This window comes from Benincasa hispida, chromosome 4 (genome assembly GCF_027475165.1).
Source record: "Benincasa hispida cultivar pf3 chromosome 4, pf3_genome.v1.1, whole genome shotgun sequence".
NCBI lineage: Eukaryota > Viridiplantae > Streptophyta > Magnoliopsida > Cucurbitales > Cucurbitaceae > Benincasa > Benincasa hispida.
The window spans coordinates 16,410,837-16,437,991 of NC_143481.1; the positions used below are offsets into that span (position 1 = coordinate 16,410,837).

A 27,155-nucleotide genomic window follows, 5' to 3' on the forward strand; every position below is an offset into this window, starting at 1 on the left:
AAGTATTTAGCAGTTTCGCTCACATTTTTCAAACATAGCCGTTGGACAAAGAACTAAAGAAGAAGAAGATGAATGGATTGCGATTTAGCGATTCCTCTTGTAGCCTGAAGCGGAAAAGACCGCCCAAGATTGAGATCCCTACGGTGTTGCAGGAGATTCAAGCCCACAAACTTGAAGACGCCACTCCCCGAACTGATTCCGTATCTTTCAGTAGGAATGGTGAACTTGAATTACTCTCTTTAGTTTCCTGAACTTTCTATGAATGTCATTTTTTTTTAGCTTCTTTCTCCTCATTGTGGCCTTTGCCTTTGCAGATTTTGCAGATCATGTAGGGGTTTTCTCCGTCAAGGGCAAGAAGAGGTTCATGGAAGATACTCACAAGATCATTCCTCGTATGAAAGGACACTTGAATAATGTAATTGAGCTACTTCTATTTAAATTATACCAGCTTAATTCAATTTATGTCTGTAATGAATTGTCTTTTATTTGTAGGCCTTTTTTGGCGTTTATGATGGCCATGGAGGCAGGAAGGCTGCGAAATTTGTTGCAGAGAATTTGCACAATAACATACTTGAAGTGGTGGGCAATTGCGCGGGATCTGCAGAGAAGGAGGATGCAATTAAAGCCGCTTTCTTGAAAACGGACCGTGACTTCTTGAATCTTGTAATTGCAAATGCAGCTAGATTTTCTCCTTCCATTGCAATTTCTTGTCTATCTTGAACTACTGATTTATAAAATTCCCATCATTTTGCAGGGTTTAGGCAGTGGTGTCTGCTGTGTCACAGCTCTGATACAAGGAGAAGAAGTTATTATTTCCAATTTGGGAGATTGTCGGGCTGTTCTTTCTAGAGGTGGAGTAGCTGAAGCAGTAACTAAAGACCATAGAGTTGAACAGGAGGATGAACGGAAAAGAATAGAAAACAAGGTACTAAGGATTAACTGTTGCTATATACTGTTTAAAAGAAATGTTTTAGAGTGAACTTGATTATCATGAGTAGAGATGATGGTAATGGTAGAGAATTCAAAATTGTGTTGTAGGGTGGATATGTTGAGATTCATAGGGGGGCATGGAGAGTTCATGGAGTCCTGTCTGTTTCTAGAAGCATTGGAGATGCTCATTTGAAGGATTGGATGCTGGCGGAGCCTGATTCAAAGGTCCTACTTCTTAGTGAAGACATGGAATTTCTTGTTCTAGCCACTGATGGGCTATGGGAAAAGGTATGGATGAATTCTCATATACATATGCAAGGGATTATTTTTTAAAATATTGTGTTCTTACAAAGATTGTTTGGAAAATACGTTAGTTTGGAAACAAATTTGTGAGTGTCAATTGCAAATTGCTCAATTGGCATATAGTGTGTGTTTGAATTTCTCCACTTCCTGTTGTACTAAAATGTGAATGCCAATTAGGAAGCCCTTTTGGAATCACCTAGCTTTTTTGGGATAACCCATCTCCCTTCTATTGTGAATGGCTTTTCATTGAAATATATTTTCTGTTTCCTGTAAAACAAAAAAATTAAAAAATTAAAAAAAAAAAAAATTTATTACAGTTCAGAATGAAATCACTTTTAAAAGATGGTTTCATTTTAAATGAAGTATGAAATCTTCGTTTCAATGATGAGTGAGAATATAATTTGAAAGAAACAAGTTGAAACCAGCTCTTCAAAAAATGATTTAAAAGAATCCAGCATAAAAAGAAAACCAAACAAGTTGAAGTATCTCTTCGATAGATGATGTATATCTGACATGTTGTAAATTGTAACAAAATCATCTTTAGGGCATATATTAGGAAATAAGTTTGCTAACTGTCTTATTTCCAAAATAACTTTTCTTTTAATAGGAAACAAAAACCATTTCATTACAAAAGAAAGTCCTATCTGTGAATAGTTACAAATATTAACAAAATAACTTTTTAGAAGAGAATATTAAAAGAAAATATACATGCTCACATTTATACATCTGTACTTGGTCACCCTATCTTTTACTAATGTTCAGCAAAATGCATCACGTTCACGTGAGAGTACTCTCTGTGGACCATATATGTTAAAGTAGGTTGAGTTATGAGGATAATATAATGAATTTGTGTCCTGAGAAGATAATGAGATTTCTAAATTTAGAGAGCAGATGATTGACTTTCAACTTTACTTACCGGCAATAATACCTGATCTCCTGGGGCATTAACAGGGAATAAACTTGAACAAAAAGATGAAGTAGACGAGAGTCTTAAGAAATCTGTTAAATTACTCAATCACTTACATGGGGAGTTTTTCAGTAATGCTGTTAACCTGCTTGAGAATAAAACTACTTTTTGAATGTCAAATCAATCAGAGGATAGATGATTGTGTTGTTTTGGTAATTGATGTTTAACTTTGGAGTTACAAAATTTCGTAGGTGGGAAATCAAGAGATTATTGATGTTGTGACACGATCACAGTTGATGGATAGAAGTTTTGGGCTATCACAAGGTTCCTTGAGAAGCATCAGCCACACCAATTGCTCTGCGAATCTAAGTCCATCAAAGGTACGGAGAGTTTCATTAGTCACGCAACCGAAAATGGGTGTGGGCCAATCTCCAATCCGTGAGAAGCCAATGGAAGGCTGTGGAGAAGGTGAATATAACTACGCTTGGGAAATTGAAAGTCCTGGATCGAAATCAAGGAGAATATCATTGGTCAGACATAAAAAGATAAAGTTAGATTTTTCACCCAAGGAGAATAATGATTGTTATAGGAAGATACCCACTTCCAGCAGACTTGTGGCTGCTTGTAAGGAACTTGTAGATTTAGCTCTGAGTAGGGGTAGTCTGGATGACATTACCGTAATGATAATCGACTTGAAATATTTCAGGTGCAAGAGTCAATTTGAGAGTTCTTGTAACTTGTAAGTTTGTTTGATCTGGTGTTAGATCTGGAAAAAAAAAAAAAAAAAAGATTTTAACTTTCACCATTGTGTATTTATAACAGAAAAACGTGTACAAAAAGCAGATTTGATTATTTCATTTTTGGTTTGCAAAGTAAGAACCAGCCGGGTAGATTCTGATTCTTTCTACTTCTAATCATATGCCGAACTTTTTTCTTGAATTATGCCCTTCTTTTAGGTTATGTAGACATTTTTTTAAATATAAAAAAACTTTAAAAATATTTTGAAATTGGTTTGATGATGAGGGTGCCAAGTTTGTACTGACTGTATGTGTTTTTTGATTGCTATCGTCAATAATATAAGAAAAAGAAATATCTTCTTTATTCAATGTTGGTGCTTGTGAACGTCTACACCAATTAAAATTCAATCCCACCACCCCCTTCTTCAGTAATGCTACATCCTTTTCATATCTATTTTGTTTAACAATGCGAAATTCTGTGCTCACAGAAAATCCAATAATACTGATGCTTTAAATTATGAAGATGACCAATGTTTAAGGCAGGATTAAAATTGTTGCTTTAAGTGATTATTGTTGCAGAACTGTGTTGGGTCAATCATACTGGACAAAAGTACAGGATCGGGTTGGAGATAACTCTTGTGAAGCTGAATATTGACCCAAGTTAAATGGAGGTGATGTCAAGCGGAGTAGACTAAATAATATAAAGAATTTCATCGATTAGCCCCATCCCCATGTTTCATTGGCTCTTATTCATCATTATAATTATAACTTTGGTTAGTCATACACAATGACTCACAAGTCATTCGGATATAGGGAACTTGAAGATGTCTGATATCTTTTTGGTTCTTCTCTGTATTCTTCATGTTCAACTGCAGACATGTGGGGTTATGGCTTATTGTTTTCTACTTTCAAAGTAATCCTACTTGTTGTTACTCATACAGTGAATACTGGAGCTGGACCATTTCCTCTGCTACTTGAACTACAGATCTCTTTACATTTCTACATTATCTATATTGCAGATTCCTTGCCACGTCACTTTTCCCAACAGTTCCACTGCAAAGTTCAAACAGGGGAGAAGAAACCCAGGTGAAAAACACAAATCTCGATCTCATTATAGTATTAGAATAGCATCTGCCACATAGTAATCCCAAATGATTTTCAAATTTTAATGAAGTTCCTTTTTTTTCCCATCTCTCACTCACTCACATGTTTCTGTACCTCCAAGACTGCCTAAAATCTTCCCTCTTCTATCAATTCTTTTCCTCCCTTTTTTGAGGGATTTTCACATTGGATGAAATGGGGTTTGTCTGCTTTTTACCGTGCATGAAAAAAGTTAAGTTTTATGGAGATGGGAGGCGTTAATACCCATTATTGAGGCCAAATCACTTGTACAGCAGATGAAATAGTTTTATTTCTGTAGTCTTTTCTTTAAAAAAAATAAAATAAAAGGGAACATGGAAAAGCTCAGCACAGCTTGCAGAAGGTATTTTTCATTATAAAATGCGTTCAGTTCTTTCTTCCTCGTCCCTCCCTTTCCACATTCAGAGCTGCCAGTTCAGATAATGGGTTCTTTCCTCTTGCTAAACACAAACTGCCAAGAACTTGTCTGTCAGCGTCCATGAAATAGATCTCTGGGGAGGGGGTAATGATATTCTAGTCCAGATCCTCTCTCTCTCTCTCTCTCTCTCTCTCTCTCTCTGCCTCCTCCTTTCTGCTTTTTACTGTCATCATTTTCAGCTAGTTTAGCCCAAACTCCATTTCCATCTTCTAAAAACAAGTAGGTTTGTAAGCCATGCACGATTCAATTGGAATTCCTGCTTGCTTCTCATTTGGGGAGAGACCAAGTAATGATCCAGGTTCAGTAATCAGATCAGGTCAAAGTGTGTTTATGTCAGTGTATCAAACAAAGATCGTTGGTCAGTGTCGTCTAATTACAATAACTTGGTGTAAGAATCTGTTACTTCATGGTCTTTCCATCTGTGTTCAAGGACCAGAAGGAAACGAGCAATATCAGTGTAAGGTTGAGATGAAGCCATGGTACTTCTGGAGAAAACAAGGTTCTAAGCATTTTGAAGTCGATGGTCGAGCTGTGGATGTGGTTTGGGACCTCAAGAGTGCAAAATTCAATGGAGAGACAGAACCACAGTCAGATTACTATGTGGCAGTTGTCTGTGAAGAGGAAGTTGTTTTGCTTATTGGGGATCTCAAGAAAGATGCCTTCAGAAAGACAGGTTGTCGACCAGCTTTGATAGAGCCAACTCTTGTTTCAAAGAAGGAACATGTATTTGGGAAGAAAATGTTCTCCACCAGAATTCAATTTCATGAGAAAGGCAAACTCCACACCATCTCAATTGAGTTCATCAACGTCAATACAAATCCCAGTTTCTCTGATTCATTCGATCCAGAACTGGAGATAAGAATCGATGGTCAACCAGTAATCAAGATCAAGCACCTTCACTGGAAGTTCAGAGGCAATGAATCTGTATTAATCAGCAGAACAAGGTTAGAAGTTTACTGGGATGTCCATGATTGGCTGTTTGGTTCTGGTCCCAGGTACGGGCTTTTCATATTCAGGCCAATCTCATCATGGTCTGAATCTCCATCATCATCACTTCCATCAACATCACCTACTCCTACACCCTCTTCTTTAACATCAACTACAGGAATGTCCATTAGAGAAGTGATTTCTACTTCTGGGGAGGTTGAACATGCTGCTGGATCATCCAATTTTTGTTTATTTCTGTATGCTTGGAAGATTGAATGAAGAATGCTGAATGCAAATCAAAAGATATGGTAAAAACAAAAGTGGGTTCTCTGCAGGTTTTGTTTTTACAAATTTAGAATTGATAAACCAGATTTAGTTCCCAATTCCAATTCCCAAGAAAAAATCAAAGAATACAAAAGAGAAAGAAAGAGAGAGAAAGAAAGAGGGAAAAAAAAAAATATTTTAGAAGATTTATGAGCAACAAATGGACCCATCATGAGAGAGAAAGAGAAGAGGTAAGCATAGAGTGATTGAATTATAAAAGGACAGGATTAGACATGCCAGATAAGAGATCATCTTCATGCCCAATTATCATCCCTATCTTCATTGCCCATCTCACCAATCCATTATAATCTTTCACTCACCGGTTTGTTTTCTCTCTCTCTCTTATTTTTTTAATTTTTATTTTGTGTTTTGTTATAAGCCTATAACTATAAGCTTGCATTGAAATGTTTACGCTACCATATGAATATATCCTTCATAAATTTCATAAGATCTATATCTACATCCTGTACATCTTTTTACTGGTGCACTTTTACCTTTTTTCTATAACTTTCTTTGGCCTTTTTTAAATTTAATTTCCTTCTTGATATTAATTCCTAAATATGGTTATAGAATAATTTAAGGGAAATTTTAATCGATAGGATATAGACATTGTCTAATGTTTTTTAACTTTTGAAATGTATAATGACAAAAAAAGAGAGAGAGAGAGAGAGAGAATGAAGGGACAATTGTAGTCAAATGCTTGGCTGGATAAGCCTCACTTCTTTATGAAAAGCATCTTTGGCTTGGCGAATGACTTTCATTGAAAAGAGTTCCTTGGAGATCTTTTATTTCTATGTTACGTACACAGAGACAGAGGTAAAAGTATTCAATTTAAAACTTTTAGAATTAAAACCCTTTTAACTTGTGAGATTTGAGAAAGGTATACATTATTTTAATTTTATATTGCTAACTTCTATGAGAGATTCATATAAAATAAAATAGATATTAAATTTTTTGTTCTCGCTAAATCTCTATTTCGTCGAGAGTTTGTACTTATCAATATTATTTTACTTTCTTCCTAGTTTAATGTATGTTCATCCGAGCTTAACTATAGATCACATTGTGGAATAATCTATACCAACAACTTTTTATTGCACACTTAACAAATGTTTAATCAAATAAGAATCTCTCGACTATTTTTTGGAACTTATCTTATAAAGTTATAGAGTGATTCAAGGAATTTGATTCATCATTTTTTTTTTCTAATATCTTCTTCACCGATATTTAAGAAGATCATCCACATTAGACAAAGTTTTTGCATCACTAGTCAGATAATAGACTCCTTTCCTTCCACCTTAACAATGTTTGTTAGAAGTTAGCTTATTTTAAGAGCATGCGTTAAAACTCATCTTTATTGGAAGAAATAAAAACCCAGATGAAGCTTACTGGTTGGTGGCATGGTTTGTTCTTTTCCTTATCAAGTTGCCAACAACTGCCATTCAAATTGATACTTATATTTCAACAAACCAAGTCCTAAATTTTCCCATCTCCATGATTAACATAAACTTTATTGATTATTTTGTTGTATTAATTTTTTTAAGTGCAATGACCTTATAGATATGTTCCATCTACCAAAATAAACAATTAATACTTCAACATTTTTTATAGTAAGATTCTCTTACTCATGTCTGGTCACATCTCACCTTTCTTTTCTTTTTTTTTTTTTTTGAAAAATAAACATCTTATCTTTCTTATTGCATTATATCTTTCACCTAAAAGAGATGCTTTGTTATCTCAATTCCAAAATGACTTTTGATTTTCATTAAGTAATGTTTTCTTCCTAAAAAGAAGATATTAAAATTAAATCTAAAATTTAAAATTTAATAAATAATAATAATAAAAGATGCCAAAATTTGAGGGGGGAAATCGTCACCTCTTCGTTAAAGTCCTGTTTGACAATCTTTTAAGTACTGAAGTAATGAAGACCAATGTACACCGAAAAGCCTGTTCGAAAATACATTTTCCTAAAACAATTTTCTGTTATTGTGTTTTAAATTAGGTTTTCAGTCTTCAGTCTTCCAAGAAGCTCAAAAAGTCAAACAAGTAAGCAAAAAGATGAATGGTACCTACCTTTGGTTAGATTTCATAATATCCAATCATTGGAACAACAATTTTGACCATTTTGTTCCAATGAAACAGGCAAGAAAAACAGCAGTTTATAACATCTTCCACGTGCAAATGAATCAACTTAGATTGACATGTCCATGAGCAAAATGAACCAAATTAGTATAACACAGAATGACTGTTACAAGAGGGAAAAAAAACTAGGGAATCCCAACTGTCTGGTTATAATTTGAGTCCTAACAATAATACAGGCTCTTCAATTTCAACAAAAATAAGAAATAGCAATTTTACATCGTTTGAAAGGGTAACAAAAGTTTGGCACCAGACAAGTAGTACTCTCGCTCCAATTTCCAGAGCTCAGGGGGAAAAAAAGAACCATCGTAAAAAGTGAGACCAATGTATTATTAGCTTCCAATACTCAAAGTAGATCGTAAATCAATGGTATCCACAAAGCAGCTTACCATCTATCCCTCGACCTGGAATAAGAACAGAAATGCAATATTTGAGATTCAAAATCATAAATTTCACAAAACAGCATACCTTGGAACAAACAGAATAAACGAACAAGGTCAAGCTTTCTTCGAACAAACCCCTTGCGCTACTTAGAAGTGTTTTACCCTTTGCGCCAGTAAGAAAATATGTTTTATCCCAAGTACAAAAATCTAATTAAATATTTTCAGCTATGCGCAATTGATATTTCTCCCAGATGAAATAAAACATTAAAACGTACAAGAACCAACAATCAAGAAAGAGGAACAAAACGACAAACAAATTCAAACCTCTCCATGTCTCTGTTGCCCAAAAATCCTCTATCTCTGGCAACTTGGATTGGTTTTCTATCATCAGTGGATCTACTCCATACATCTGCAGTGCCACGTGATCGAGGTCTGTCTATAGACTCGAAACTTCTGGACTCATCAAAGGATCCTTGAGAAGGCAGTCTTTCTGGAAAGACAGCGGCCCTGCCTGCTCCAGAGCCAGGTCTTTCTGGAAAGACAGCAGCCCTACCTGCTGCAGAGCCAGGTCTTTCAGTGGCTTTCTTCCCAAACCGAACCTTATCATCCAAATCAAGGATCAGCATCTCAAGTTCACGTTCTTTTTTATTAATTTTGTCACGCAGATTTTGCATCTCTCCGGCAGATTCTTGCACCAATTCTTTGTTAGCATTCAGAGATAAGCCTTCCTCAAGTTCCTTCCTTAGGACATCAATTTCCTCTTTCAACATCTTTTCCTCTTCTGTTTCAGGCCTGTGGTAAAAGAGTAAGAAACAGTTAAGAGAAGAACCACCCTGATGACATGAAAATCAAGCAATTCAAAGCATACTAGTAAACATTTTTTTGTGATGTTTTCACCTAATTCAGTTAAGGTGATAAAGTAAAGCTTCACTTCGCCCAACAGGTTGATGAAGAAATGCCAATATTTGTAGACTAAAACACCAAGAGCCACATATGACCCTTGAGCCTTACCAACTTTAAACAAATTTTTTTTATCTTTCTTCTGTTTAAAAAATAAAAATGTATTCCATAAAACTTAAAGGTGCACAAGATAGAAAGGGAATTCTCTCCAAAATTCCTGGTACAGAAGAAAAATAATATACTAGAACAACCTGATGCTACAATTTCATTTCATATTGGTTCAACTTCTGGTTCCTGTATTCAAACCATAAAAACATACATTTCCTAAAATCTAGTCATCAACATCTAATGAATTTCCAAAGAGGTTAGAAAAATTACTTTCTCACGGACATGGTTGTTATTGGCATCCAATTATTTGACAGCAAACGCAATCTAATGATTTGACCACTTCACACCTTAGCATTTAAAGATTTTAATTCCTTCACAACTTTTGCTAACTAGAATCTAATGATGAAAATGTATACACTTCTCAGCAGTTAGGTTAGAATTTTTTTCTTACGATACATTGTTATCCAAAGTTTTTGGTATAGCCTTTTCCAAACTTTTGCTTTGTCATTTGTGCTGGGTTTTTCCCAAGAGTTGTTTGGAGCCATTTTACTAGCTTATACATCGGACTTTCCGTGGAGGGATTTTAATCTCCTACCCTGAAGATTAAAGTTCTTCTTTGGGAACTTAGTTACTCATGACTTAATACTAATGATAGATAACAAAGAAGGTGTCCTTGGTTCACGCTATCTCCAAATTGGTGCTCTGTGTAAAGAAGCAAATGAATCGCAAAGACAAATTTATCCACTGCCCTTACTTTTCAGTCTGTATCTTATTTTATATATGCCTTTCCCCTCAAATATTTGGCCCAGTCATTTACTGTCATTTTATTGGAGTGTGGTTCTCCCCTCTGAAGTCTTCTGGATGAATTTACTTCTCAAAGACCATTCAGATAGTCCAAGATTTTCTTCACGTCACAAGAGCAACCATTTGGTTGATTTGGAATGACAGAAATATCAGACTATTCCAAGGCAATGATCGAAGTCCAGAAGAAGTTTTGGAATCTCCTCTTTTTGTGGCTCGGTGGTGGCTGCTTTGTGGAGTCTTTGCTATGAATGAAACAAGAGGATCATTTAGGGGAGTGGCTCTATTCGTGATGATCTTGGGATCAGGTCAGATATTATTTGATGCTCTCTTCATATTGACTTTTGTAATTAAGGGGTGATGCAAATTTATGCCAACTCAGAGTCATTTTTTGTAATCCCTAGGCTGGTTAGGGGTATCTCTCCTTTAGTATATCCTGTGTCTTTTAATTAATGTATTCGTTTGTGTGTGTGTGTAAATTTTCAAATTGCATTTATCAAAAGCAAATTAGTGTTGCATTATGTAGACTTATGCTTTAAGCTGTGTTTATTAACCTGATTGTTTAGAAATAGGGGCCTCATGTTAATGTAAAAATTTAAAAACCATATCGTTTGTGTGTGTGTGTGTGTATAAATTTTCAAATTGCATTTATCAAAAGCAAATTAGTGTTGCATTATGTAGACTTATGCTTTAAGCTGTACTTATTAACCTGATTGTTTAGAAATAGGGGCCTCATGTTAATGTAAAAATTAAAAAACCATATCAAAACTTAGCAGAAAATTTAATAAATAATATATTTTTAAGTAAAGTTCATGAATCAAAAGCAGAAAATATAAGAGACAAAGTAAACTATATATGAGAACTCTAAACAAAAAGTGATCAGATTAGAAAATCATCTTCTGTCATTTATTGTTTTGTGTTTCCTGATGTAAACCATTAATTAGGCAATGACTCCAATAGCACAGTAAACAAGCTGGATGGAACTCTAAGGCGTACATGATCGCTCAAGCTCCAATTCTGAGATTACAGTTAGGTCATCATCTCGACATCTCCTAGTCCTTTATACATGCTAATTCTATTCCATAGGTCCTAACAATGCCTTTTAACATAAGCATAAATTACTAGCAAGTTTACACGAAAAATGACTCTACTAAGCCGATGACATAGGCAGCTAGCTGTCAGAACCTTTGCAAAGTGAAACATCAAGTTAAACCTAATTCTCAATAGAACAGCTCCTGCTAGCTTCATACCGGAAATATTTGCCTCCAAGAACCAAATGAAACTTAGAAAACAAAGAAATTACCCCCTAAACTGAACCATAACAGATAGAGAGAGATTAACAATATTAAAAGTGAAATTAGGACCTGTCAACAGCACGGTGCTCAAGTTGCAGATCTATCTTTCGCCAGTCCTTGCCACGTTCCTCCAGCAAAACTTCCCTAGGTTTGGCATCCCCAAATGGATTGACTTTTGGCCTCGGCTTCGCCGCAGTTTCTACGCCCTGTAATCCTGGACCCTCCGAACGGCTGGATTGAGCACTCGAAGGCCTGCTAGAGTGGGCACTGGTTGGCCTACTGGTTCTTTTGGCCTCAATTTCTGTATCCAGCTTCTTCCAATCCAACCCCTTCTCAGCCAAAACCTCCTCTCTCGGCCTTGCTGCTCCAAAGGGACTTGGCTTGTTCGTCCTCGTTGCTTCATTTGTAACGACATTACCTTTAGGTGGATCCAATACTAGTCGGGGTCGTTCTGTGTCACTATCACGTGAACGGCCTCTACCCCAGCGATCAGGTTCGTTTGCCTCACGATAACCAGAACCAAATGTGGAGGATCGTGATGGAATAGGCTTTTTAACACTTGCCCAGTTATCGACCTCGTCTGCCCTAGATGCAATCCCACCCACGCCACCGCCTAGCGACCCATACCTATTTTGTCGACCCGAATCCAATGTGGGAGATTTCTTCGTCATTGCCCAATTATCCACCTCGTCAGCCCTCGAAGGTTGATCGAAATTGGAAGCCCTAGGAGATGGACCCCTGCGTTCCTCATCGAACCCACCATACGATCGTCGACCACTACCCCAGGACCCATCGCCTTCATCACGGTCTCGATATCGACCAGCAGACATATTGTTCCTATCATAAGTGGGAAATCCCCCGCCGAGGCGGCCAGAACGCACTTCCTCACCAGAGCGGTCTTTCGGACCAGTTGGAAGCCGAATCATCTCCTCCGGTGTCAGTCCCTGACTCTCCGTTTGCCTACCGCCGGCGCCAGGACCCGTCAAGGTGCCCATAGTGAATTCTGATAGCGACATCTTCTTCTTCTTGGGCTTGGTGCTAACAGCTTCCCTAAGGCTAGGGAAATTCTTCGATTCTGCTTGGGAGGCGGCCGCAGCAGCTTGCGCCTCCCGTTCCTCAGCCTCGGCACGCTCAGCATCTGCGGCCCAGGCTCCGATTCCGCCCCAGGGTTTTGACATTTCTCTCTCGTTTGGTTTGATTAAAGCTCGAGATCCACAAATTGCAAGAATTGAAATAGAAGGAGAAAGATAGATCTAAAGGAAGAAATGGAGTTTGGGGAATGAGCTAGGCTCCTTTAATGGAGCCGGAGCTCAGAGAACATGCGATGGAAATAGGAAAGGGAAACGGTCGTTGTGAGAGAGAGGAGAGGGAGAAGGATTTTATACAATCTCTCTTTTTCTCCTCTTCCTTTTATGGTTCCGAATTGGAATTCAAGACGGACTGTGGAGTCGTGGAGTCGTGGAGATTATGGGAGTTGCTTTCCACGCGCCCACCAGGAGAGTGATCAAACGCCGCAATACCACTAGCCACGTGGATTAGGATCTGCTTTGGTGACTTCAACCTATTCCACGGTCAGGATGCCTTGTTTCTCCATTTATTTGCTATCAACCGCCACCATTCCTTGTGTGCCAATAATTTTAAGTCGATGAAATCAAAATAAAGTAAATAAATAAAATAGAAGTACTATATATATATATATCTTCTCATCAATTCTTCGATTTTTAATTTCCCATTCCATCTAATATTGCTTATGTTTCAAATTTGTATGAGGACCCTAGTTTAGTATTTAATGATTTGTTTTGAAACTTGTGGCATGGAACCTTTTTCTATGTTTAAATTACAATAGTAAGAATTTTATATTGATGTATTTTAGTCTGTTGATGAAAATTCAAGTTTTTTTTAAAAAAAATATTTGGTTGAGAATCCTACGTTACTTAATTTTGAAATAGGAGTCTGTTTCTTATACTCCCACCTTGGGTTATAGGGATGGGTCTCAAGGGATACTCATATTCTAGAGAGAGTAAGGAGATAGACAAATGTGGATACGGTAGACATCCCACACAACGCACCGTCGTCCGGTCAGCTGTGGTACGTGTGTGGTTATTTTTTATTAAAAATGTATTATTATTTTAATTTGATTTTTTTCTTTTATTTAATTCTCATTCACGTTCAATGGCTCCGTGCATTTTGTGTAATTGCATGTTCATTGGTTGAGCGTTATTTGCGTCGTTTTTTTGGCATTGAAACACAACTCATTTTCTCACAATCTCTCTCGATTCCTTCACTTTACTTTAGGGTTTTCGAGCATCTTAATCTTGAAGGGTGTGTGTTTTTCGGTCAGGTACAGTGCATCTCCGATCGAGACAATTTTATATTCTGGGTTGTTTTATCCTAGAGATGGCATGACAATTCTATAAAACTGCTTACACGTTAAGTAGAGCCACGAAACGTCTTAAAGAGAGTGAGATCCGCGCCTTAGCCTATAATAAGTTTCTGTTTTGTAGGTTTCATCTTTCTGACGACTGTCGTCTGTGATTGCTCCCTGCTATCAAAATTGTCTGTCAGAGGGTAGCCAGTTCCAACAGTTTTAAGATGATTCCACTTGTAGAAATACAAGTGTCATCGTCTATAAAACTGTAGCATTTCTTAACTAATTTCTACAAGTGTGATAACTTGTAGAAATACAAGTTATTTATACTGTTTTATTTAGATATTGCGGCCAAAAGGAAGGAAAGTTGCGTCAATTGTATAGAAATTAGCTAAGAAATGCAAGAATTATAAATTGTCGTCAATACACCCACTGACACCATTGCGATGGTAGAAAAGAATGTTTCAAGTATGTTTTGCAAGAAATCAAGTCACCGCATGCGTTCATGGCTCAAGATAAAAAGAACAACGCATCTACATCGCATTGTGCCCATCATTCAGAAATGAATAGACAATCAACGCAATGACGGCGCATACGACAATCGATCAAGAGCTAAGCGATCAATGCAATCTCAACCGCATGCAATAATAAAAAACAACACTGCATGCGGGCAAACGATCAAAGATGTAAAGAGCAACGCAAATGCGGAGGATTCTGATGCGTGTACAGCTGACTGTTGTGCATTTCTGACGGGATTGATTGCATAACAAAAGGAATATTCACTCCACCATTTCAGGAACTGCCTTAACAATAAAGTGGGGACTAAAATGCAGATAGTCAAAGCTTAGCCTATAAATAGCTCCAACCATTCCACTGAAAAGAGATGCTTGAATACAGAGAAAAGTGTACATACTGATCTAAGAAAGAGACGAGTTGAGCGACTAATCAGAATAGATCTGGGAAGAATTAAGAGACAAGGCCGAGAGGTGAGTCTCCGGGCAAGAATCCTTCCGATCCCCGCCTTCGAAGCTCTGTACGAAGGATACTCCTACCGAACAAGCAAGCCTGAGAGGGAAGCTCTTCTCTTCATCCACTCCACACGCCGGCAAGAAAATCCACCGTTAGATCTGTGTCAAGACGTTGACACTCTTCTGTATTTGTTTCTATCTCTTCGTCATCAATTGTATTCATCTTCTTAGTCTATCATTCACACCATGTATCAGAAGCTTAATTCTATAATTAAATGTTATGATCATTTCCATCTCCATCTCTTTGCCTATTTCCGTTCATCCATATTTCATTTTCTCCATGATGTTTTCTTAATCCCTTGAATAATTAGAAATAATTGAACAAATAAATTAATTGGGTTAAGGAAATAATTAAGTTTAGTCAAAGCATGCTAGACGGCATCTTCACCTGTGAGAGCAGAAGTGAAGATGCAATTCTGCCTATCGAGAGAGGGTTGGAAGAATGCGTTAACTAAAGCGAGAAGTACTTCTAGAGATGGAAGCAACCTTGCGTTCACCACGTGCATCCCTGTTTCACCACGTGTAAAGCCTATAGGTTCTATAATCTAGTAAACCAAGTGATCATTGAGTCAAATGATGCTGACTTTTTTTAGGATGCCCTTTAAATTGAGAAATAGTGGGGGCTCAAGATCTAATAGTCTAACCCTAGTTAGAAATCCTACCTCTACAAAGGAAGTCGATCCAGAACCTAGAAGAAGCAAAAGAACTATAACTGTTAAGGATTTTGGGATGACTTCTAGGCCTATAAGGTAGAAGAATATCCTAAAGACCTAAAAGCTGCCCTATCCTCTATAGATGCCAACTTATGGCAAGAAGCTATAAATGATGAGATAGACTCTCTTTAGTCAAATAGGACTTGACACTTAATAGACTACCCCTAGGTTGCAAGGCAATGGGGTGTAAATGGATCCAAAGGAAGAAGCTTAGACCTGATGGAATAGTTGACAAGTTTAAAGTCAGGTTAGTGGCAAAGGGCTTTAGACAGAGAGAAAATATAGACTTCTATGACACATTCTCTTTTGTCACTAGAATTACCTCAACTCATGTTATGTTTTCTCTCGTTGCCCTTTATAACCTCATAGTACATCAGATGGATGTAAAGACCGCCTTCCTAAATGGTGAACTTGAAGAAGAGATTTACATGGAACAATCTAAAGGCTTTATAGTCCATGGTCAAGAAAATAAGGTTTATAAGCTAGATAAATCTCTCTGTGGTCTAAAACAAGCTCTTAAGCAATGACATGAAAAGTTTGATAACCTAATCCTATTTAAAGGATTCAAGGTTAATAAAAATGAAAAATGCATCTACTATAAGTTTGAAAATAATCTCTGCACTATCCCGTGTCTGTATGTAGATGATTTGTCAATCTTCAAACTTGCACACCATAAATGATGTAAAATCCACGTTGACTGCAAACTTCGATATGAAAGACTTAAGAGAAACGAGTGTAATCTTAGGCATAAAAGTGACTAGGTCTGAAAAGAGAATTTCTTTGGATCAATCTCACCGTGTAGAAAAGATTCTAAAGAAATATAATTATTTTGAATTTAAACCAACATGTACTCCTTATGACCCTAGTATTAAGTTGTTCAAGAACATTAGCGACAGTATTAATCAATCTGAGTATGTGACCATCATAGGCAGTCTTAGATATATTGTTGACTGCATTAGGTCTGATAAGCTTATGCTGTAGGATTATTTTGTAGGTTTACAAGTAGACGTAGTATAGAGCATTGGAATGCTATAGAAAGAGTTATGAGGTACTTGAAGAAAACCCATAATCTAGGATTACATTATCATAAGTTTCCCGCTATTCTGAAAGAGTTCAACGATGCTGACTAGAACTCTCTCGCGGATGATTCAAAGGCTACAAGTGGTTACATCTTTAATATAGTAGGCGTAGTTATCTCTTGGAAGTCCAAAAAACAGACTATTTTTGTCCAATCTACGATGGAGTCAGAAATGATAGCACTAACAACAATTAATGAGGAAGCAGGTTGACTTAGAAGTCTGCTATCAAAGATTCCTCTATGGGAAAAGTCGATACCAGCCATATTGACCCATTGCGATAGTATTGCAGCAATCGAAAAAGTTCAGAACCATTATTACAACGGAAAGAGACGACACATATGTCGTGAGCACAATACCTTTATAAAGTTCCTCACTATTGGTGCAGTTAGAATGGATCATATAAGGATTGACGAAAACTTGACAGATCCTTTGACGAAAGGACTGTCCAGAGAGAAGGTTTTCAAAACCTCAGATGGGACTCATGCCTATAGAGAGATGAATCATTGTAAAGAAAACATAACTTATAGACTAGAGATCCCAAGAAACAGGTTCAACAGGTAATAACTAATCACAAGTGATATAAAGTGAATCATGCTAAAACGAACACAGAGTTCCCTTCTGATGACCTAGAGTCTGAGCATGATATCCTAAAGTGTAAGAAAGGTTGAACTTAGTTCTTAACATGATCTACTTGATGTCAAGTGGGCACCTAGCTACAAGAGTACTTTTGATAGATTCACCAATGTAAATGTGGAAGTGGGGGCCACTTCTTATGGAGTTTTAGGCAAACTCTTTAGAGCATTCATTAAACCAAGATACACGTGCTAGGCCTTAAAGCATGAGCTTTCGAACTACACCCTAATAATGTTGTGTGTGAGATGTTGTTAGAGATAAAGTTCAAAACCATGAGTTACTCTAGTATATTCTGAATCATCTACACTACGTAAAGGTTCAAGTTGTAAGACACCTTTACTTATGCACAATGTTGTTATAGACTAATATTGCTCGATGAAAAATGCCTTTCTTATGTCTTTAAATTTATAAGTGGGAGATTGTCGGTGAAAATTCAAGTTTTTAAAAGAAAAAGGAAAAAAACCTTTAGCTGAAAATCCCACATTGCTTAATTTTGAAAGAAAAGTCTCATTCTTATACTCCCACCTTGAGCTATGGGTTTGAGCCCTAAAGGATACCCATATTTTAGAGGGAGTGAGAAGATAATAAAATGTGGGTATGGTGTGAAGGAAATCGGAACTCGGGATTAGATTACAATCATGAATCAATAAATCATTTACAGAAATTACAGCATGTAAAATACAAAGGAACAAAGAGTAAAACTCTTCGGACTTGTTTTACTCGTTTAGTAAATCTGTATTTACTTGACGACTTACGTGAGTTTCTTTTTGCGTGAAGAGAAAAACTCAAAAACTTTTTCAAACTTTTGTAAAAACTTCTTTTGCAAAATAGGAAAACCAATTTTCTTTTAAACTCACGGTTAGCATGATCCAATAACCACCCACTACTTTGGTTATTTAAAAGAAAAAGTATTAATTATCTAATAATTAATATTATTATAAACATAAATGATAACCAACTTATCATACTATATTTATAACCTATAGTTTTAATATTTCCTCTCATGAAACATATAAACCATAGTTCTTTTTTTATTCCATGGTACTTCATTTACATCATTCCTCCATTAAATGTATCTCATACATCATACCGATTATATCATATATAATCAAAATACCTCTTATCAATTTGAACATTTCAAATCAACACCAAGAACTGATTCTCAACAGAATCCAAACTACCAAGGGGACCTCATGGACCTGTAGCTCCAAAGCTCTAACGATATGTGAATAATTGACTAAACTCTTTAGTCACGAGATCCACCATCCGTTAACTGCCAGGCACTCCACTAAAGACCGACAGCTGAACTCTTCTCACTACAGATATATTATATGTCCATCTTAACCAATCAGCAATGCGACAACCCTTCACAGATTGCTCGTAAGTACAACTGGGCCAATAACCGTTATGCCCCTGTAGTTACATCTGTCTCCTTAAGTACCACTGATCCCTCTAATGAACATAAGTCATAGTCCTACTATGACTGAGTCTTCTCTTCCAAAGAGAAGTTGTGGCCACTATGTTCAAGCCCCGGAATCAGCCTTTAAGGGAGCAATCTCTCTACTTATCTCTGCTTTGGGAAAGAGGTGAATTCCATCTTGTGGATTGAGTTCCCAGCTCCCAGATCAGACAAGTCCCCAAAAAGGTAGGCATGTTGAGTTGGCAATCTGGCCACTCTCACCTATACTAATCAAAGGGTCGTCTTCAAAGGCAGGAGTTCCTAAAACACTCAGAATTGAGGTCGTGTCACCTATGGTCGTTTAGGTGAGATGTAAGTCTCTAGTATCAATGACGTTATATACAGAGTCTAGTCATCTCATAGTCCAGGTCTTATACAAACTCTTTGTATAGGACACCCTCACTCCACGTCTCGACATGAATGGTCAGGATCTACCATCTGAAGTAGTTTATAACACTTTCAAACCTCTACAAAGCGGGTTGTATCTGTAGTGTCACCAGGATCAGATATCCCACCTTAATCCTTATACTACAAACTGATTTAGGTTATCAGTTAAGGCATGATCCACTTATATATTACATATACATGCTTAAGTTTACATAAGATAACCAAGGAGCTTTGTTTATTGGATATGAGTAAATGTCAGAATTAAATAACAGTTATTTTATTCATTGAACAATGTGTATCTTTACAAAACAACGAGACTTCGGGAGAATTAGGACACCAATCCCAACAATCTCCCACTTGTCCTAATGACTCGGGAGACAAATGTACAATACAATATAAAAATGTACAATATACAATAAACTAGGGCATACCCCAGTATCATCTCCCACTTGCCCTAGACAAGATGCTGCATGTTTCGTAGACCCAGACTTTTCAGGTGACGCTCAAACACTTTAGCCGTGAGGGCCTTTGTAAAGGGATTAGCAACGTTGTGCTCCGATGCGATCTGCTTGACTATCACATCACCGCGACACACAATCTCCCTGATCAGGTGATATTTTCGTTCTATGTGCTTACCTCGACGATGATTCTGAGGCTTCTTCGAATTTGCCACAGCCCCGCTGTTATCACAATAAAGAGTGATAGGGAAATCAATTTTTGGAACAACTTTCAAATCTGTAAGGAACTTCCTCAGCCAAACAACCTCTTTAGCTGCTTCACAAGCCGCTACGTATTCGGCTTCCATAGTGGAGTCCCTGATGCATCCTTGCTTGATGCTTTTCCAAAATACAGCCCCTCCATTCAGAGTAAACACCAACCCCGATGTCGATTTGCGAGAATATCAATTGGTTGAAAGTCAAAGTTCGTGTATCTTGTAAGGATCAGATCCTTATCTCCATACCAAGCATGTAGTCCCTCATTCTCTGAAGATACTTGAGGATCGTCTTGATCGCCATCCAGTGATCAAATCTAGATTGGACTGATACCGACTGACAATCCCTACTACATAGCAAATGTCGGGTCTAGTACACAACATTGCATACATCAAGCTTTCTACAGCAGAAGCATAGGGAATCCGTCTCATCTTCTCAACCTCTTGAGGTGTCTTAGGACATTGATCCTTAGATAGAACGATTCCATGCTTGAAAGATAACAAACCCCTCTTGGAATCCTGCATCCTATACCTGATCAACATTTGATCAATGTACGATGCTTGAGATAGGGCTAACCGTTTGTTCTTGTGATTCCGAATGATCTAGATCCCGAGAACATACTATGCCTCACCCAAATCTTTAATTTGGAACTGGGAAGCTAGCCAACTCTTAATGTCAGTCAGATATCCTACATCATTCTCAATAAGTAGGATAATATCCACATATAGTACCAGGAAAGCTACTGAGCTATTGATGATCTTCTTGTAAACACAAGGCTCATCAACGTTCTGGTCAAAGCCAAATGACTTGACAGCAGTATCAAATCTGATGTTCCAAGATCGAGATGCTTATTTTAGCCCATAAATGGACCTATTAAGCTTACAAACTCTTTGCTCTTGATTTAGAACTTTGAACCCCTCTGGTTGAGTCATATAGATGGTCTCCTCAAGATTATCATTCAGAAAGGCAGTATTGATGTCCATTTGCCATATTTCATAATCATAAATGTGGCTATGGACAGGAAAATCTTGATAGACTTCAGCATGACAATAGGTGAGAAAGTTTCCTCATAGTCAACTCCCTCAACCTAGGTATAACCCTTTGCCACGAGTCTAGCCTTAAAGGTTTGCACCTTTCCATCTATACCTCTCTTTCGCTTTTAAATCCACTTACACCCAATAGGTTTGACCCTATCAGGTGGATCAACAAGCTCCTAGACGTTATTGAAGTACATAGACTCCATTTCCTAGTTTATGGCCTTAACCCATTCATCTTTGTCAAAATCATCCATTGCTTTCTTAAATGACAATGGATCCTCGACCCCATCATTCGTAATGACGTTTTGGGCTTCAGTCAAACCCATGAGCGAGCTGGTGGGTTTATAACCCTCCCACTATGTCGAGGCAGTCTCAACTCTTGAGCTGGTTGACTAAACGTCTCGGCCTCAACAACGCTTGTTGATCTGTCAGTCTGTTCAACAACTCTTGTTGAACCCTCAGCAGTCTCAGTCTCACTTGAGATCTCACGTAAAACGAGTTTACTTCGTGGCTTATGATCCCTCATGTGTTCTTCTTCCAAGAAGACAACATTGGTGGAAACAAACACTTTGTTCTCACTTGGATCATAGAAGTATCCTCCTCTCGTTTCCTTGGAGTAGCCCACAAAGAGGCAAACCTTCGAACGCGGTTCCAACTTATTTGGATTAGTCGCTAGCACATGTGTTGGACAACCCCAAATCCTGAAATGGCATAAACTACCTTTACGACCTCTCCATAACTCAAAAGGTGTTTTAGAAACACTTTTCAAGGGAACGTTGTTCAGGATATAACATGTAGTCTGCACTGCATAACCCCAAAACGAGTCTGGAAGATGAGCAAAACTCATTATAGACCAAAACCATGTCCAACAAAGTCCTATTTCTCCTTTCTGATACACCATTTTGCTGAGGTGTACCAGGGGTCAAGAGTTGGGATGCAATCCCATGTTCTATCATATAGTTTTGGAATTTGAGGTCTATATACTCTCCACAACGACTAGATTGTAATGTTTTTATCTTCTTACCTAACAAGTTTTCAAGTTCAACCTTATAATCCTTGAACTTGTCAAGGGCTTCAGACTTATGTTGCATTAGGAAGAGATACCCAAACCTTGAATAATCATCTATGAAAGAGATGAAATATTCATACCCATCTCGAGCTCTAACATTCATCGGACCACAGAGGTCTGAATGTACAAGCTCTAAGGCTTCCTTGGCTCTGTAACCTTTTCTAGTAAAAGGTCGTTTGGTCATCTTGCCTTCGAGGCATGACTCACAGATCGGTAAGAAGTTTTCTTCTAAACTTTTTAGAAGTCCACTTTTCACCAACTTCTCAATCCTATTGAGGTTGATGTGACCTAACCTTAAATGCCAAAGATGGGCGTTTTCCTTTGGAGAAACCTTTGATATTTTAGCTGTTGTTGCCGTACTGAATATTTCAGTGTTAAACAAGGCTTTTATGTCTAACGGCCTTAGTACATATAAGTTATTTTCCATTGAACCATAACCAATCTCTATTCCATTCTTGAAAATAAACACTTTATTCTCAGAAGAGGAGACGGTATAGTCTTGTTCAATGAGACAAGAAACCGAGATTAAGTTCCTCTTAATATGAGGAACTACAAAAACATTATCCAATAACAGATAACATTTCTTGTCAACAAATAACTTCAGCCTACCTACAACAATAGTTGAAACAAACTCACCAGTATCGACTTCAAGAGTCATCTCTCCCTGTGGCAACGTTTGCCAGGAACTGAATCCTTGGTAAGAGAAGCTGACATGATTGGTAGCGCCTGAATCAAGGATCCAGGCAGAATCATCATTCTCTACTAGACATGTCTCCAAGACCAATAAATCGTGTTTACTGTCTATCTCCTCTTTTGGAGAGTAGTGGGATGGAGGTCGTTTGCCACAAAATTCGTTTCACACAATTCTTTCCACTGTAAGTAATCAGTCATTTTTAAAAGCTTTAAACGGAAATACTAACGAGTTGTTGAAAAGAAAAACACATTGACCTATGTTAGGTTTTAAGCAAATACCCGTTGTAAAACAAAATAACATCTAATAAGATTTTAGCAAAACTAACATGAACCCCGTGTGACATCTAGTTTTGCAATGACGCTTTAAAGGTTTAGGACAAAAGCCGTCTAAGGGAGGTCAGTTATCCCTCTTCTGAATTGAGAAGATCTCAACCAGTCATTAATACCAGAACAACTCTTGCTCCTATAACGACTAGCCATCATTGATTTGGCCAAGAGATCATTAACTTACTTCAAAATCTCCCATAAGTTTGACCCACCATTTTAAGCCCTAGAGGTCTGTCCCAAAAGGCCAATCCTAAGGAAAAAAATCCGATTGGGGAAAAACCTAAAGTGACCCTATCCATTTCTAGAGTTCACTTTGATATTGACCAACTGCATAAAACCCATCCTAAGGGGGCCGCTTCCAGGGCAACACGAGGGCGTACAGAATGATCTCATGGTGAGAACCAATGACAAAGACCATAGGACGTGTTGACACTCAACCTTCACCCACTTACTATAAATACTCTTTTCGTCCACCTTGATATTGACTCATGAAAACACCATCCTAAGGGGGATGCATCCTGGGCATCTCGAGGCCAAGCATGAATCTCACGGTGTGAACATAAAGGGAGAAACGTGAGTGGAATCATAGACATATCTGATATGCCTCCTCCTCCCACTGAGTATTTTATAACCTAGAGTATAGCTTACTTAGAAAAAACATGGCATTTTAACTAAGTGACTTTTAGGTTTTCCCAAGAGTAACTTTTACCTTGGATAGTTGAACAACTTTTGATCATCATCCATTAAACTCTTTAACGGAGTCTTTGATCAAAACGTCGCATGATTGTTAAAAATCTATCTAATTCACCTTTCCAGGTAGGGGTGTTACATTTCTGTCAACTTAAGAACCCCAGCCTAACCAGAACTCGCCTTAGACAAAAGGTCCCTTATAGATAGGTTTACAACAAATTTAATCTTTTATTCAACCAATTTAATCCTATTAAACCAATTTTAAAAGATTAAGCTAGGTTACTAAACTCTTTAAAACCACTTGAACTTAGGTCTATCTCAATTCAATTTTAAAACCCTTTTAAAACACTTGAGTTCACCCTAAGTCCACATACAACTCTGAATTATTTATTTTAGGTCTAATTTCCTTTATAACACTTATAAACGGAAACAACCACAATGCTAAGCTAACATATGCAAGACATTCATAACGCTTAAAAACAGCCTAAATGTCATGCTCAATACATTGTCCATTCATTGCTACTTCTTTTATATAACACTTATACAAAATAGCAAAAAAAACAAGCAAAACATGCTTCCATTCACCCTTAGACTATAACATTTATAATAAAAGGATGATGCATATAATGCTCAATGCATGCAAAATGTAACTCTTATATTTCATGATGCATGCGCATGCTTTCAAGTAATTTTTTCATGCTCAATTATAACATTTGTAATACATGATGCATGAATAATTGCACAACCTAAGTTGGGTTTTTAACTATATGACAAAACACTTTGGCATATAAGCACCATACATCATATGTGTAAGCAATAAAAGTTGATGAACCAGGTAAAATTGCCTTAAAACACAAAAAGAAAGCTAACTATTACAAAGACAATGAGTCTCCGTTTCAAACAGGTGAACCAGGTCTTGAACTGCTCAGCAAAGCATCGCTTCTCCAACCATCCATCGTGTACTAAGCACCCCGCGATCGTCTAGACGATAAAACAAACTCTTTGCTCTATCGTTTACCAGCGCTCCCAGAGTTAAACGATCCCAAGTTCCGATTGTCTAGCAAAAGCTATGCAATCGTTTAGATAAAGCTATGCGATCGTCTAGCAAAAGCGATGCGATTGTCTAGCAAAAGCTATGCAATCGTTTAGCTCTATCGTTTAGCTCAGTCTGTAGCATACAGACTCTACACGATCATTTACTGTGGGCCAGCGATCGTTTAGTAAAGCTATGCGATCGTTTAGCTCGCACCTGCACGATCGTTTAGCTCGTCCAACCGTCGTTTAGTAAATCTGTATTTACTTGACGACTTACGTGAGTTTCTTTTTGCGTGGAGAGAAAAACTCAAAAACTTTTTCAAACTTTTGTAAAAACTTCTTTGCCAAAATAGAAAAACCAATTTCCTTTTAAACTCACGGTTACCATGATCCAATAACCACCCACTACTTTGGTTATTTAAAAGAAAAAATATTAATTATCTAATAATTAATATTATTATAAACATAAATGATAACCAACTTATTATACTATATTTATAACCTATAGATTTAATATTTCATCTCATGAAACACATAAACCATAGTTCTTTATCTATTCCATGGTACTTAATGTAAATCTCATTTATATCAATCCTCTACTAGATGTATCTCATACATCATACTGATTATATCATATATAATCAAAATACCTCTTGCCATTTTGAACATTTCAAATCAACACCAAGAACTGATCCTCAACAAAATCTAAGCAACCAAGGGGACGTCATGGACCTATAGCTCCGAAGCTCCAATGGTATGTGAATAACTGACTAAACTTTTTAGTCACGGGATCCACCATCAGTTAACTGCCAAGCAATCCACTAAAGATCGACAGCTAAACTCTTCTCACTACAGATATATTATGTGTCCATCTTAACCAATCAGCAGTGCGACACCCCTTCACAAATCGCTCGTAAGTAAAGCTGGGCTAATAACCGTTATGCCCCTGTAGTTACATCTGTCTCCTTAAGTACCACTAATCCCTCTAATGAACATAAGTCATAGTCCTACTATGACTAAGTCTTCTCTTCCAAAGAGAAACTGTGGCCACTATGTTCAAGCCCCGAAATTAGCCCTTAAGGGAGCAATCTCTCTACTTATCCCTGCTTCGGGAAAGGAGTGAATTCCATCTTGTGGATTAAGTTCCCAGCTCCCAGATCAGATAAGTCCCCAAAAAGGAAGGCATGTTGAGTTGGAAATCTGACCACTCTCACCCATACTCATCAAAGGACTGCTCTTAAAGGCAGGAGTTCTCAAAACATTCAGGATTGAGGTCGTGTCACCTATGGTCGTTTAGGTGAGATGTAATTCCATTAATGCTGGTATGGGTGAGATGTCCCCAAAAAGGATTGAGGTTGTGTCACCTATGGCCACTTTCACCCATACTAATAAAAGGACCATCGCCCCATGAGTGTCAGATTCAGAGCAAGTTCATTAATGTTGTCGGCGATCAAGCTCTATAAATAGAAGCCATTAAGCAGAATTTCAATTTATCCATGGTTTTTCACCTGAGGCTCCCTGCCTTAGGGCGGATCCTTGTGATCCAGACGAAAGTGTGAGAAGAAAGCTTGAGAGTTCTTCATCTTCTTCATCCATTACGAGTGACGACCGGAGCCTTCGGAGTCAGAGCTCGAGAGAGTCTGCTCCACCGCCCTTCCATGGCACCACCGGTAGCCTTGACACACATCTGCTAGAAGTGAGACATTGCTTCCAGCTAGCCTTTCCATTTCTCTTCTTTCCTTATATTGTATTGTATTACATTTTGGCTTAAGGAATTAATACATTTTGTGATCAATGCATTTCTATATTTTCTTCAATTCCATCTCCATTTTCATTTACTTAGTATCCTTAACTTTCATTGCATCATTGAGTAAGATTGTTAGAGTATCGCATACTTAATCATGTGGCATAGGAATATGAAGCATGTAGCAAACCATCGAGAGGTGTGCATTGCGTGAGTGTTGTGAGAAAACCTTATTTGTTTAGTGTGAAGCTGTAGCAACGCTTGTCTATAAGCAGACGCAATGCTTGTCTATGAGTAGAATCAGCAACAACTAACTGCTCGGGAGGGTAAGTGGTTGGTCGTAGTAAGCAATGTAAGCAAGTGTTCACTAGGAATAGGAATAATCTTACGTCAGCCAGGTTTATGTGATTACCTTGTCTTATGAGCGCTTCATTCATCACTTAGGCATACTTGGGAGAGTAGTCTAAAAACTAGATCTAAGACTCGAAAAGCGGATCGGATAACATAATTAAGAATGGGGAACTTAGAGATAAGCTCCATTTGCTATTACACAGCGTATGCACCCTACGGATAGGATATTGCATGCGTCCAGAAGTAGGATACGGTGGTATGTGGTCATCAAGCTTATGTGTGAGAGCACGTGAGCGAGTTATGGAGGCTTAGAAATAGGCTTCTCGACACTATCGCATATACATCGCATGCGTCCTAGAATTAGGCACAAGTGTGTGTAGCATGATCGCATAGCTTGCGTTGGCTGGGGTTGCCCTTGCAGTCAAGCTTAGTGTTGTAGCGAAGACATCCTCACATTTTATCTATTTTCCATGCATTTTACTATGCGTCAACAGTTGCTGTTGCTGTGTCTCTACCTCTC

General features: G+C 37.7%; 3 protein-coding genes and 1 long non-coding RNA gene across 4 annotated transcripts in view; 3 read left to right on the forward strand and 1 right to left on the reverse strand.

Annotated features, from left to right (window-relative positions):
• Positions 1 to 24: 24 nt before the first annotated feature.
• On the forward strand, positions 25 to 3,016 carry LOC120075223 (Protein phosphatase 2C family protein). The gene is made up of 6 exons (XM_039028434.2): positions 25 to 219; positions 315 to 415; positions 493 to 663; positions 755 to 925; positions 1,039 to 1,218; positions 2,392 to 3,016. The coding sequence occupies exons 1-6, from the start codon at positions 69 to 71 to the stop codon at positions 2,881 to 2,883; spliced, it is 1,266 nt and encodes a 421-aa protein (XP_038884362.2). The 5' UTR covers positions 25 to 68; the 3' UTR covers positions 2,884 to 3,016.
• A 656-nt stretch (positions 3,017 to 3,672) lies between these two features.
• Positions 3,673 to 6,134, forward strand: LOC150036536 (uncharacterized). The gene has a single exon (XM_090312977.1). It carries the CDS (start codon positions 4,670 to 4,672, stop codon positions 5,639 to 5,641), a length of 972 nt encoding a protein of 323 aa, XP_090169103.1. The 5' UTR covers positions 3,673 to 4,669; the 3' UTR covers positions 5,642 to 6,134.
• Positions 6,135 to 7,891: 1,757 nt separating this feature from the next.
• Positions 7,892 to 12,748, reverse strand: LOC120075222 (eukaryotic translation initiation factor 4B2-like). Its single transcript, XM_039028433.2, has 3 exons — positions 11,379 to 12,748; positions 8,530 to 8,997; positions 7,892 to 8,226 (listed from the first exon to the last, which is right to left on the reverse strand). Exons 1-3 carry the CDS (start codon positions 12,485 to 12,487, stop codon positions 8,208 to 8,210), a joined length of 1,596 nt encoding a protein of 531 aa, XP_038884361.1. The 5' UTR covers positions 12,488 to 12,748; the 3' UTR covers positions 7,892 to 8,207.
• Positions 10,187 to 27,155, forward strand: part of LOC120075224 (uncharacterized) — a 42,130-nt gene continuing 25,161 nt past the window's right edge. Inside the window, exons 1-2 of the long non-coding RNA XR_005481233.2 lie at positions 10,187 to 10,322; positions 13,294 to 13,397. This is a non-coding gene — a long non-coding RNA (uncharacterized LOC120075224). The remainder of the gene's footprint in view (positions 10,323 to 13,293; positions 13,398 to 27,155) is intronic.